This window comes from Oncorhynchus clarkii, chromosome 28 (assembly GCF_045791955.1).
Source record: "Oncorhynchus clarkii lewisi isolate Uvic-CL-2024 chromosome 28, UVic_Ocla_1.0, whole genome shotgun sequence".
In the NCBI taxonomy this organism is placed as follows: Eukaryota; Metazoa; Chordata; class Actinopteri; order Salmoniformes; family Salmonidae; genus Oncorhynchus; species Oncorhynchus clarkii.
This window is the reverse complement of record NC_092174.1, coordinates 4655037-4670016: the sequence shown is the minus strand read 5'-3', so window position 1 is coordinate 4670016 and position 14980 is coordinate 4655037. Positions and strand designations below refer to the sequence as shown.

General features: G+C 44.5%; 1 protein-coding gene across 2 annotated transcripts in view; it reads left to right on the top strand.

The window, feature by feature from the left end:
• The window catches only part of LOC139387311 (peroxisomal biogenesis factor 5-like b), a 154683-nt gene that overhangs the window by 54484 nt on the left and 85219 nt on the right, over positions 1-14980 (top strand). For both annotated transcript variants that reach the window (XM_071133435.1, XM_071133436.1), the window contains exon 2: positions 8350-8464. In XM_071133435.1, the coding sequence (XP_070989536.1) occupies positions 8350-8464 (115 nt within the window). The remainder of the gene's footprint in view (positions 1-8349; positions 8465-14980) is intronic.

The following is a 14980-nucleotide window of genomic DNA, read 5'->3' as shown; positions in this document are numbered from 1 at the left end:
TTAACCAACTAGCTGACTGGTCAGAACATAACAAGATGAAGCTCAACCCAACAATGTGCCAAGTCACGTACGCCTGTTTCGGCCACAATCCTGACCCACCACTGCCATTATCCATCTCTGTTCACACACTTTGGTATCCAGCACCAAAGTGCTCGGCGTGCCAAGCCAATCTAAAATGGAACACGCCCATATCTGACATTATCTGATATTATCAACAAAGGTGATGATAAACTATCTTCGCCACTTAAACTTCCCTGTTTTGTCCATCCAGTGCTGGTCTATGGTCTATCCTTGGCATGTAGGTTTCTCACTTATGGGTGGCACACATTGCGATATGTGCGAGGGGAATAGGCAGGGTATATGCAAGTTAAATACTGTAGTATTACTATAGTTAAACTGTTGTGTTTTTGCGGTCATTACTATAATATTAACTAGTGTTTTTTTTTCAGCTATTACTGTAGTGTTAATATAGTATTCTACAGTGTACTACACAATTACATAGTAAGTACTACACGTGATTGAAGGCTACTACAGAGTGTACTATATTTTCTGCAATATACTGCAGTTTACTACAGAATTCTATAGTAAATACTAGAGGTCAACCGATTCAGCGGAATGGCAGATTTGAATTAGGGCCGATTTTTCAAGTTTTCATAACAATCGGTGATCAGCATTTTTGTACGCCGATTATGGCTGATTATATTGCAATTCACGAGGAGACTGCGTGTCAGGCTGACCACCTGTTACGCGAGTGCAGGCAGCAAGGAGCCATGGTAAGTTGCTAGCTAGTATTAAACTTATCTTATTAAAAACAATCAATCTTAACATAATCACTAGTTAACTACACATGGTTGATGATATTATTAATTTAACTAGCTTGTCCTGCGTTGCATATAATCAATGCGGTGCCTGAAATTGTCACTTCTCTTGGGTTCAGTGTAAGCGGAGTCAGGGTATATACAGCAGTTTGGGCCATTGCGAACTGGCTCGTTGCGAACTGCGTGAAGACCATTTCTTCCTAACATAGACCGTGATTAATTTGCCAGAATGTTACATAATTATGACATAACATTGAAGGTTGTGCAATGTAACAGCAATATTTAGACTTAGGGTTGCCACCCTTTCGATAAAATACGGAACGGTTCCGTATCACTGAAGGAATAAACGTTTTGTTTTAGAAATGATAGTTTCCGGATTTGACCATATTAATGACCTAAGGCTTGTATCTCTGTGTCTTTATTATATTATAATTAAGTCTATGATTTGATATTTGATAGAGCAGTCTGACTGAGCGGTGGTAGGCAGCAGCAGGCTCGTAAGCATTCAATCAAACAGCACGTTCCTGCGTTTGCCAGCAGCTTTTCGCAATGCTTGAAGCACAGCGCTGTTTATGACTTCAAGCATATCAACTCCCGAGATTAGGCTGGCAATACGATAGTGCCTATAAGAACATTCAATAGAAAAAAGGTCTATGAAATACAAATGGTATAGAGAGAAAAAGTCCTATAATTCCTTTAATAACTACAACCTAAAACCTCTTAACTGGGATTTATCATGTTTAAAGGAACCACCAGCTTTCATATGTTTTGAGCAAGGAACTTAAACGTTAGCTTTTTTTCATGGCACATATTGCACTTTTATTTTCTTCTCCAACACTGTGTTTTTGCATTATTTATACCAAATTGAACATGTTTCTTTATTTATTTGAGACTAAATAGATTTTATTGATGTATTATATTAAGTTAAAATAAGTTAATTGTTCATTCAGTATTGTTGTAATTTTCATTATTTCAAATGTATATAAAATCGGCCGATTTTAATCGGTATTGGCTTTTTTTGGTTGGTAATAATCGGTATCGGTGTTGAAAAATCATAATCGACCGACCTCTAGTAAATACTGCATTATTCTATGGTAAACTGTATTTTTGTGCTCTATGATCTTTGGAAGCTCCAATGTTTGGAATTGGAGCCTTAAACCAGTATTAAATATATTACAGAAAGTGACAATCAATCAATCAATCAAATGTATTTATAAAGCCTTTTTTCTTAACCTGAGCAATGTCGCTTTCCTTCCAATAACACAAGATTCCTTTCATAGTACTTCAGTCGTATATGCTGCTCCTCATCATTCATTTCAAATAATATGGGTACCAGGGTTGAAGTCAATTCCATTTCAATACGCTTAGAAAATCAAAAAGTTAACATTGCTGGAATTACCTTGCCGTTTTGGAGAAACTGTTGTGTTTGCTAGCAAAGAGATTTGTGGTGGCTGATTTAAGTGAATTGTTTCGCCCCACAGTTATTCAAGATGATTAGTACGCCAGCTAAAATTGTTTACAATAGTTAGCAATCACTTCTTCACCTATTTTGCTAGCTACAGTGTGCCTACCGTGTCAATGTATCCAAAACTGACGTGCTGTTTACAATTTTGACACTCATCCATGTGTATCCACTCTATGCGCATTGAGTCAATTTCGTAGTTGTCCTCATTGAAAAGCATTGAATTGATTGAATTTAAATGGAATTAACCCCGACCCTGGTGACGTACTGTCTCCGGCCATTCACATTAAAGTTGACTTCATACATCTCATGTAATGTGATTAGGATTTCTAAAGCAGAGCAGATTTGGGGACTAGAACAGATCGTCTGTGATGCTGGCAATGTTTACAGCCAGGGATTAGGCCATGGTTAAGCTTTAAGAGTAGGACGATTACTCCTCTATGATTTGATAATAGATCAAATTCAGAAGGTATTCGGACCCCTTCACTTTTTCCCCCAAAAATGTACATTTCTAAAATGAATTAAATTGTTTTTTCCCTCGTCAATCTCCACACAATACCCTATAATAAACAAAGCAAAAACAGGTTTACATCTTTTTAATAGAATATCACATTTACGTAAGTATTCAGACCCTTTACTCAATACTTTGTTGAAACACCTTTGGTAATGATTACAGAGTCTTTTTGGGTATGACACTACAAGCGTGGCACACTTGTATTTGGGGAGTTTCTCCCATTCTTCTCTTCAGATCCTCTCAAGCTCTGTCAGGTTGGATGGTGAGCGTCGATGCGCAGCTATTTTCAGGTTTCTATAGAGATGTTAGATCGGTTTCAAGTCCAGGCACCGGCTGGGTGCTTCAAGGACATTCAGAGACTTGTCCCCGAAGCCATTTCTGCATTGTCTTGGCTGTGGGCCTAGGGTTGTTGTCCTATTGGAAGGTGAACCTTCGCTCCAGTCTGAGGTCCTGAGTGCTCTGGAGCAGGTTTTCATCAAGGATCTCTCTGTACTTTGCTCTTCTCGTCTTTCCCTCGATACTGATTAGTCTCCCTGTCCATGCCTCTGAAAAAATCCCCACAGCATGATTCTGCCACCACCATGCTTCACCGAGGGGATGGTATTGGCCAGGTGATGAGCGGTGCTTGGTTTCCTCTAGATGTGACACTTGGCATTCAGGTCAAAGAGTTCAGTCTTAGTTTCATCAGATCAGAGAATCTTGTTTCCTTTAGGTACCTTTTGGCAAACTCCAAGTGGGCTGTCACGTCTTTTACTGAGGAGTGGCTTCCGTCCGAACACTGTACCATAAAGATCTGATTGTTGGAGTGCTGCATCGATGGTTGTCCTTCTGGAAGGTTCTCCCATCTCCACAGACGAACTCTGCAGCTCTGTCAGTTACCATTGGGTTCTTGGTCACCTCACTCCCTTCTCCCCGATTGTCAAGTTTGGCTGGGTGGCCAGCTCTAAGAAGTCTTGGTGGTTCCAAACTTCTTCCATTTAAAAATGTCAGAGGCCACTGTGTTCTTGGGAACCTTCAATACTGCAGAAATGTTATGGTACCCTGCCCCATAATTGTGCCTCGACACATTCCTGTCTTGGAGCTCTACGGACAATTCCTTCGATCTCATGGCTTGGTTTTTGCTGTCAACTGTAGGACCTTATATATGCCTTTCCAAATCATGTCCAATCAATTGAATTTAATACAGGTGGACTCCAATCAAGTGACTATCGCTCTCATCGTCACTCAATGCATAGGTTTACCTCCACTGTTTTCACATCCTACCACACCTTGTCTGTACATTATGCCTTGAATCTATTCTACCTTGCCCAGAAACCTGCTCCTTTTACTCTCTGTTCCGAACGTGCTAGTCGACCAGTTCTTATAGCCTTTAGCCGTACCCTTATCCTACCCCTCTGTTCCTTTGGTGATGTAGAGGTCAGTCCAGGCCCTGCAGTTCCTAGCCCCACTCTCATTCCCCAGGCGTTCTCATTTGTTAACTTCTGTAACCGTAAAAGCTTTGGTTAACATTAGAAGCCTCCTCCCTAGGTTTGTTTTATTCACCGCTTTAGCACACTCTGCCAACCCGGATGTCCTTGCCGTATCTGAATCCTGGCTTAGGAAGGCCACCAAAAACTCTGAAATTTCCGTCCCTAACTATAACATTTTCCGATAAGATAGAACTGCCAAATTGGGCGGAGTTAGCCTGCAGAGTTCTGTCTTACTATCCAGGTCTGTGCCCAAACAATTCGAGTTTCTACTTTTAAAAATCCACCTTTCCAGAAACAAGTCTCTCACTGTTGTTGCTTGCTATAGACCACCTTCTGCCCCCAGCTGTGCCCTGGACACCATATGTAAATTGATTGCCCGCCATCTATCTTCAGAGCTTGTGCTGTTAGGTGACCTAAACTGGGACATGCTTAACACCCCGGCCATCCTATAATCCAAGCTTAATGCCCTCAATCTCACACAAATGATCAATGAATCTACCAGGTATAACCCCAAATCCGTAAACACGGTCACCCTCATAGATATCATCCGAACCAACCTGCCCTCCAAATACACCTCTTCTGTCTTCAACCAGGATCTCAGCAATCACTGCCTCATTGCCTGCGTCCGTAATGGGTCTGCGGTCAAACGACCAACCCCCATCACTGTCAAACGCTCCTTAAAATACTTCAACGAGCAGGCCTTTCGAATCGACCTAGCCCGGGTATCCTGGAAGGATATTGACCTCATTCCGTCAGTAGAGGATGCTTGGTTATTCTTTAAAAGTGCTTTCCTCACCATCTTAAATAAGCATGCCACATTCAAAAAATGTAGAACCATGAACAGATATAGACCTTGGTTCACTCCCGACCTGACTTCCCTTGAGAAGCACAAAAACATACTGTGGCGTATTGCCCCCGCGATATTTAACTTTTCAGGGAAGTTAGGAACCAATATACACAGGCAGTTAGGAAAGCAAAGGCTAGCTTTTTCAAACAGAAATTTGCAGAAACTTGCCCAAGCCTCCCCCATTTCTCCTTCACCCAAATCCAGATAACCGATGTTCTGAAAGAGCTGCAAAATCTGGGCCCCTACAAATCAGCCGGGCTACACAGTCTGGACCCTCTCCGTCTAAAATTATGTGTCGAAATTATTGCAACCCCTATTACTAGCCTCTTCAACCTCTCTTTCGTATTGTCCGAGATCCCCAAAAATTGAAGAGGGGGGATGACTGCGGCAGCTTTCCAAAGGGGGAGACACTCTAGACCCAAACTGTTACAGACCTATATCTATCCTACCTTGCCTTTTCTAAGTTCTTCGAAAGCCAAGTTAACAAACAGATCACCAACCATTTCGAATTCCACCGTACCTTCTCTGATATGCAATCTGGTATCTGAGCTGGTCATGGGTGCACCTCAGACACGCTCAAGGTCCTAAACGATATCATAACCGCCATCGATAAGAGACAATACTGTGCAGCTGTTTTCATCGACCTGGCCAAGGCTTTCGACTCTGTCAATCACCACATTCTTATCGGTAGACTCAACAGCCTTCGTTTCTCAAATGACAGCCTCGCCTGGTTCACCAACTACTTCTCAGACAGAGTTCAGTGTGTCAAATCGGAGGGCCTGTTGTCCGGACCTCTGGCAGTCTCTATGGGGGTTCAATTCTCAGGCCTCAGACCTCTTTTTTTTCAATTCTCAGGCGACTCTTTTCTCTGTATACATCAATGATGTCGCTCTTGCTGCTGGTGATTCTTTGATCCACCTCTACGCAGACGATACCATTCTGTATACCTCTGGCCCTTCTTTGGACACTGTGTTAACTAACCTCCAGATGAGCTTCAATGCCATACAACTCTCCCTCTCCAACTGCTCTTAAATGCAAGTAAAACTAAATGCATGCTCTTCAACCGATCGCTGTCTGTACCTGCCCACCCGTCCTGCATCACTACTCTGGACGGTTCCGATTAAGAATATGTGGACAACTACAAATACCTAGGTGTCTGGTTAGACTGTAAACTCTCCTTCCAGACTCACATTAAGCATCTCCAGTCCAAAATTAAATCTAGAATCCGCTTCCTATTTCGCAACAAAGCATCCTTCACTCATGCTGCCAAACATATCCTCGTGAAACTGACTATCCTACCGATCCTTGAATTCGGCGATGTCATTTACCAAATAGCCTCCAACACTCTACTCAGACTGCATCCAATTTGCTATCACAGTGCCGTCTGTTTTGTCACCAAAGCCCCATATACTACCTACCACTGCGACCTGTATGCTCTCGTTAGCTGGCCCTCGCTTCATATTCGTCGCCAAATCCACTGTCTCCAGGTCATGTATAAGTCCTTGCTAGGTAAAGCCCCGCCTTATCTCAGCTCGCTGGTCACCATAGCAGCACCCACCCGTAGGACGTGCTCCAGCAGGTATATTTCACTGGTCACCCCCAAAACCAATCTCTCCTTTAGCCACCTTTCCTTCCAGTTCTCTGTCGCCAATGACTGGAACGAACTGGAAAAATCACTGAAGCTGGAGACTCATATCTTCCTCACTATCTTGAAGCTCCAGCTGTCAGAGCAGTTTACAGATCACTGCACCTGTACATAACCCATCTGTAAATTGCCCATCCAACTACCTCATCCCCATGCTGTTATTTATTTTATTTATTTTGCTCCTTTGCACCCCAGTATCTCTACTTGCACACTCATCTTCTGCACATCTATCACTCCAGTGTTTAATTGCTATATTGTAATTATTTCGCCACTATGGCCTATTTATTGCCTTACCTCCCTTATCCTACCTCATTTACACACACTGTATATACTTTTTCTATTGTATTATTGCCTGTATGTTTGTTTATTCCATGAGTAACTCTGTGTTTGTGTCGCACTGTTTTGCTTTATCTTGGCCAGGTCGCAGTTGTAAACTAGCCTACCTAGTTAAATGAAGGTGAAATTAAAAAATAAAAGCCATTCCAAATTGTCTTTCTCATTCCTAATTAAAGGGGTTGTAATGTCTGAGTCATTAGAGTCTACCTCACAGAGACAGTTATGACTCTAGGTCACACTCAGACCCTCTATCATTTTCCTTCCCAAATAGACATGGGCGAACATCCATAGTGCACATGGGCATGTATGTCCTCGCCGAACATAATACGCATGGACAAACACACGCACAGTGGTTTGATGGTGTCTATGGTAGAGGAAGCGGTGCTCTCTATCTCCCAGCTCCTGCTTATCTGTTTGAAGGCAATGCACTGTTCCATATATAGTTTTATGTCCGTAAGTGGTCTATGTAACATCCCCAATGTTGCACAATCTGACATATATGGGATCTATATATATCTGTCGTGCTATATATCATCCCACAACAATAGAAAGTAAAGGATATCATATATTGTATTACATGACATTTTACTGTAAGCTGCTCTGTGTTTATTGAACATCAAGGAATACTCTAGGGTAGGGTCAATAGGGTCACTATTTAGTGAAGTAAATAAATATAATTTGGTTACACTTTCACTTTTAGATTTCATTCTCAAATGAAAAATCATAAATGACATATGTCATTTTTCCCGTTTTATGATTTGAAGATCTGTTTCTCAACTCGTATGGTCAAGGGATGTTGGCAGCTGTTTCATTATGTGTTGTAGGTTTTACCATCGCTCCTCTTTTGGTTCTGCTTCATCAAAATCAGTTATTTTCCTCATCCTCAACGTGTTTATCTTAGCTGTGATCCGATTCATCTCAATCCCTATGAATTCAGGCATAAACTTGAAGTGTTCCATAACCAGTTGATAGTAGTTTCTAAATTGACTCTTAGATTGAAATGGACTTTAGCCCCCCTCAAGTTTGCCTTCCGTTACTGTATCTAACCTAAGAGTGTTATACATAAACAAAATAGGGCATCAACTGTTGACCAGGGATATTCTCCAACATAAAAAAGACAACCTTGGTGTTCCACATCAAATCGGTTTGTGGGCTGGATTTGGCTCACAAGCCACGAGATGCAGACTCCTACTATGGAGTATCCTTCTCCTGCAGCGTTTTTGTTTTCTGTTTTCCTCACTGCGTCTCTCCTCCCCAGCTGGTTGGTGAGCAGCAAGAGAGCCGCCCGCTGCTGAGCCCCTCCATCGACGACTTCCTGTCAGAGAGCCGCATCGATGGCCCTGTTGTCCGGCCGGTCACCTCCAACACAGCAGGTAGCCCTCTCTCATTACCCACAACTCATTAATGCCCTCATCTGCTCCTCTCCTCTCATTCTCTCTCTCAGTCAGTCCCAATTTGTTCCCTGCCCCACCCTTCCCCAAGGCAAGTGTTTGCCATAGCTCTCCTCAAGGGCCCCCAGCCAGTTACACTTGAAGTATTCCAGTACAAGCACACCTGAATCAATGGCAAAGGTTCATAAAGATGCCGGAATTCAGATATGACGTCATTGTTTTAGGACTATCCACAGAGTTTTTTAACAACGGCATTTGACATGGTTCAATATACAAATAAACCTCAAAAATGTTCCAATTGGCAGGCATCTCAAAGCTACCCCACACTCAATACCCCATAATGTTGAAGTTGAATTGTTTTTTTTTTCACATAAAAAAATGTAAAACTGAAACTTCATTAGTCAGTAAGTATTCAACCCCTTTGTTAACCTGGTGTGTCCCCCCCCTCCCCACGGGACGGTTGAGCTAACGTGTGCTAATGTGATTAGCATGATGTTTTAAGTATGAAGAACATTTCCCAGGACATAGACATATCTGATATGGGCAGAAAGCTTAAATTATTGTTAATCTAACTGCACTGTCCAATTTACGGTAGCTATTACAGTGAAAGAATACCATGCTATTGTTTGAGGAGAGTGCACCGTTATGAACTTGAAAATGAATTAATAAACCAATTAGGCACATTTGGGCAGTCTTGATACATTTTGAACAGAAATACAATGGTTCATTGCAGCAGTCTCAAACTTTGCACATACACTGCTGTCACCTAGTGGCCAAAATCTAAATTGCGCCTAGATTCCTAAGTTAAATATTGGACTTTCTGTTGTATTTCAAAGATGGAAAAGAAAAAAAACACATGCTTTTATTCTTTGTATTATCTTTAACCAGATCTAATATGTTTCACATTTCCACAAACTTCAAATGGTATCAAGAATATGCATATCCTTGCATCAGGTCCTGAGCTACAGGCAGTTAGATTTGGGTATGTCATTTTAGGCGACGAGGATGGATCAACATTGTAGTTACGCCACAATACTAACCTAGATGACAGAGTGAAAAGAAGGAAGCTGGTACAGAAAACATGCATCCTGATATTTTTGTAATCCTTATTATACCAGGTAAGTTGACTGGGAAGACATTCTCATTTACAGCAACGACCTGGGAATGTTTACAGTGGAGTGGAAGGTGGATGAATGAGCCAATTGGAAGCTGGGGATGATGGTATGGGAATTTAGCCAGGAGACCGGGGTTAACACCCCAATCTTACGATAAGTGCCATGGGATCTTTAGTGACCACAGAGAGTTAGGACACTTGTTTAACGAAAGACGACACCCTACAGAAGGCAATGTCCCCAATCACTGCCCTGGGGTATTGGGATCTTTTTTTAGACCAGAGGAAAGAGTGACTCCTACTGGCCCTTCAACACCACTTCCAGCAGCATCTGGTCTCCCATCTAGGGACCAACCAGATCCAACTTAGTTAGTTGAACGTCTACAGACTAACACTAGTAACCCTCTGTAGATATGCATTGGGACCATCTAAATAAAGCTGTTCTGTTCTGTACCTTATTGACTCTGACCTGGATTACTGACCTCTGCCTGCTTTTGACCTGTATTTTGCCTGCCTGCTGTTTGGGTCAATATACCTCTGTGACTAGCTGTCTGCATTTGGGTCTTATCCTGAGTTCTGATAGAACGAACTGGCCCTGACTGACCCAGCACTCAGACCAGCTCCACAATGCTGTCTCCCTGCAAGGAGCCACCATTGGAAGACACAAGGAGCTACTGCAATGTCTTATGGAGAGACTCCATACCCTGGTAGAACACCATGACCAGGCGTTTGATACATTGCTGGAGCAATTCCGCAGATTCCCTACTGGGTAACGGATCACACCAGTAATCTCCCAGCCTACCACAGTGTCCCGAGGACCCCGCTTGCCTCCTCCGGAGCGCTACGCTGGAGATTCTGGAACCTGCCAGGCTTTTCTCTCCCAGTGCTCCCTAATTTTTGAGCTGCAGTCTTCTTCGTTCCCCTTGGACCGCTCGAGGATAGCGTACATCATAACGCTGATATCCGGGAAGGCACTCGCCTGGGCTGTGGTGGTGTTGGTGCAACCGTCCGCCGTCTGCCTCAGTCTGGAGGAGTTTGTGGCAGCAGTTCGGAAGGTTTGGAAGGATTGTTTGTTGTCCGGGAGAGTGGCTGCTTGTTAGCTGCTCCAGCTACATCAAGACTCCCGTAGTGTGGCAGACTATGCGGTTGATTTTTGCATGGTTGCGGCTGAGAGTGCCTCGAACCCGGAAGCATTGTTCAAACATGTTCCTTCACAAATTATCGGAGGTGATCAAAGAAGAGTACACTAGTGGGCCATACAGAAAACTTTTGCTCTCCCCTTACTCGCACACCTTTCCATGCTATCCTGCTGTGGGGGAACCAGTCAAAATCCCTCCGACTCTGGGGCAGCCTGCCCCGGGACATATTCCTGCAGGCACCGAAGTTGCCCTGGTCCTCAATGACATCACGGTGAAAAACCACTAACCTCTACCCCTCATCGGCTCAGCCTTTGAGCCGCTCCAGGGGGCCACCGTTTTCTCCATTTTGGACCTGCGGAACAACAACCATTTGGTGCGTTTACGGGAAGGGGATGACTGGAAGACTGCCTTCAACATGGCCAGCGGCCACTACGAATACCTGGTAATGACATTTGGACTTACCAACGCCCCTGCTGTGTTCCAGGCCCTGGTTAATGACGTTGTCCACGACATGTTGAGCTGGTATGTTTTCGTCTACCTTGATGACATCCTTGTTTCTTCCCATTCAGCCCAAGAACACGTGCTCCACGTCCAATAGGGCCTTTTTGTGAAAGCGGAGAAATGCGAATTCCATCGCCCCACCAACCGCTTCCTTGGTTACATCATCGCTGCAATGTACAGATCCCGGGAAGGTGAGAGCGGTGGGGGATTGGCCCCAGCTTACGTCCAGAATGCAGCTGCAACGCTTCCTGGGATTCGCCGCTTTAGCCGGGGTTACAGCACCCTGGTTTCCCCCGTCTGCACTCACCTTTCCGAAGGTTTCGTTCACATGGTTCGCAGCTGCTGACCGGGCGTTCCGGGACTTCAAGCACCACGCCACCACTGCTCCCGTCAGTTCGTGGTGGAGGCCGATGCTTCGGATGTCGGAGTGGGGACTGTCCTGTCCCAGCGTTCTGCCCTGTACCTCAAGTTAAATCTCTGCGCCTTCTCACATCACCTCAACGCCACAGAGAGGAACTACGATGTGGGGAATCGTGAACTTCTCGTTGTAAACATGGCATTGGAGGAGTGGAGACACTGGTTAGAGGGGGTGGAACATTCGTTCATTGTGTGGACAGACGATAGGAACCTGGAATATCTCCCGACCGCCAAGCGTCTAGATTCCAGGCAAGCCAGGTGGGCCCTGCTTTTCACCCGGTTTAACTTCTCCCTCTCCTACCGACCAGGATCCAAGAACATCAAGCCGGATGCACTGTCACGCCGTTATAGCCCCACCGCTACACTCTCAGATCCCGAAACCATTCTTCCCACCTCATGTCTGGCGACAGCACTCATCTGGGGAATAGGGAAGCAGGTTCGTGAGGCACAGCGTTCCCAGTCAAACCCAGGGGAGGGGGCTCAGATATCCAGATGTTTATGCCTGACTCTGTCCGCTCCTTGGTCCTGGAGTGGGCCCACTCCTCCAGGCTTGCCTGCCACCCGGGCTCCAGTCAGACACTGACCTTTGTGCGGCAACGCTTTTGGTGGTATGGTCCCGGACTTCTCCGCGTTCGTCGCCGCCTGCACGGTCTCTGCACAGAACAAGACTCCTCGGCAAGCTCTGGCTATTCTTCAACCATTGCCTGTCCCTCACCACCCCTGGTCTCGCATGTCCCTGGACTTCATCACGAGTCTTCCCCCGTCTGATGGCAACACCGCCATTCTGACAGTAGTGGACCAGTTTTCCAAAGCCACCCACTTCATTCCTCTCCCCAAGCTACCCTTTGCCAAAGAGATGGCCCAGCTCATGGTGCAGCACATCTAATGTTTGCATGGACGCCCAGTGGACATGGTCTCCGACCGGGGTCCTCAGTTCTCGTCCCGGTTCTGGAAGGAGTTCTGCACGCTCATTGGGTCGTCAGCCTGTCCTCCGGGTTCCACCTGCAGTCCAATGGCCAGTCGGAGCAAGCCAACCACGACCTGAAGACGACTCATTGCTGCCTTGTCTCCGCCAACCCCACCACCTGGAGCCAGCAACTTGTGTGGGTTGAATACGCCCGCAACACCCACCCCTGCTCTGCCACTGGGCTCTCGACTTTCAAGTGTTCTCTGGGGTATCAGCCCCTGATAGAGGTCGGCATACTCTTGGCCCAGATGTAATGTCGCCGTATATGGAAGGGGGGGTGCTGCTGTCACACCCTGGTCTGTTTCATTTGTCTTTGTGCTTGTCTCCACCCCTTCCAGGTGACGCCCATCTTCCTAATTATCGCCAGTGTATTTATACCTTTTGTTCTCTGTTGCCAGTTCGTTTTGTCTTACCAGCACGTTTTCCCATCTCCCTGCTTTCTCATGTTCTGTTCCCTAGTTTCCCCGGTTCTGACAATTCTGCCTGCCCTGACTCCGAGCCTGCCTGCCGTTCTGTACCTTATTGACTCTGCCTTGGTTTACGGACCTCTGCCTGCCTTTGTCCTGTCATTTGCCTGCCCCCTGTTTGGGTCAATTAACCTCTGTGACTCTAGCTGTCTGCATCTGGGTCTTATCCTGAGTTTTGATTTAAAGGCTGCCAGTGAAAGTGTGAGTGTATCGTCAGTGGGAGATTTGTGCTAGAGACCTGAAGATTTGTCTTATTTGTATTCTTTGTACTGACAGAATACATTTAAGTGAGAATCCATAAACCATAATATATTAAATTAAACAGAGTTCCTAATTTGGAATAATGTCACCTATCTTCTGTTTCGGCAGTCAACTTGATCAGTTGCTGCTCCAGAAATGCTCGATCAGCCTCCAGGTCTTCCACTGGAGCCTGGAGGATCTCTGCTTTAATCTTCCATTGAACCAATTCCTGGTTCATCTACTTAATTTTTTCACTTGAACTTCAACAACATAAACTGAATAAAATTACAAACGCAAGAGGCAACAATTTCAAAGATATTTTACAGTTCATAGAAGGAAATCAGTCAATTGAAATAATTAAATGAGGCCCTAATCTATGGATTTCACATGACTGTCCAGGGGCGCAGCCATGGGTGGGGCTGGGAGGACATAGGCCCACCGACTTGGGAGCCAGGTCCACCCACCTGGGAGCTAGGCCCAGCCAATCAGATTGAGTTTTTCCCAACAAAAGGTCCTGGGGTGGTGTGGTTACACGTGGTCTGCAGTTGTGAAGCCTGTTGGATGTGCTGCCAAATTCTCTGAAACAATGTTGGAGGTGGCTTATGGTAGAGAAATGAACATCTGTGACATTGTGTTGTGAGACAAAACTGCACATGTTAGAATGGCTTTTTATTGTCCCCTGCACAAGTTGCACCTGTGTAATGATCATGCAGTTTAATCAGCTTCATAATATGCCACAACTGTCAGGCGGATGGATTATCTTGGCAAAGGAGAAATATTCACTAACAGATGGTAACACATTTGTGCACAGACGTTGAGAGAAATAGCTTTTTGTGCACATGGAACATTTCTGGCATCTTTTATGTCAGCTCATGAAAAGTGGGACCAACACACTACATGTGTTTATATTTTTGTTCAGTATAGTTGGTTGGAAAATATAGCACGGGAAAGTTCATCATGCCAGACACGAGACATTCAATAACCAAATTTGGTTGTTTTTTATGTTTGCATGCTTTTTATTCACTGTAGCACCATCTCAGGACCAATGGTGACTGAAAAGATATGTTTTACAATCTGAACTCTTGAAGAGATCCAGCATGTGATCGTTAACGTTAACATTGACAAATGCTAGGTAAGTATAGCTGGCTAACTAAACATGGTATTTCACAAAGTTTAGCTTTCTAGCTAGTTAGCTAGCTACCTTTTTATAGCTTATACCATAGATAAGAGGTTAGCTAGTTTTATAATCTTTGCTTATACTGTTAACATTAGCTAGGCTAGTAGCTTGCTAATTTCTTACATTCTCCCTCCTCGTCCTCTTCCTTTGCATGGTCACACATCCGTGCTCTTGTCCCCTGAGCAGAAAAGATAGTGGACATGAAAACGTGAGCTAGCTAGCTAAACAAGCTCCAGGTAGCTAACTAGCTGTGGCCGAAAACAGCAACAGCAATTATAATAGCAGCAATTGACTTGCAGTTTACATTTTGCTAGCCAAGATTTTTTAGCTCAGACATGAATCATATTTCAACAATGTAGCTAGGCACCTAACATTAATTTACCTTGTATATTATTTTATTGCTTTGTAGACACTCCATATGGTCCTCATGCAGTTGCAGTGGTGAATGTAACGTTACTGCAGGCGGGGAGAGGGGGCCC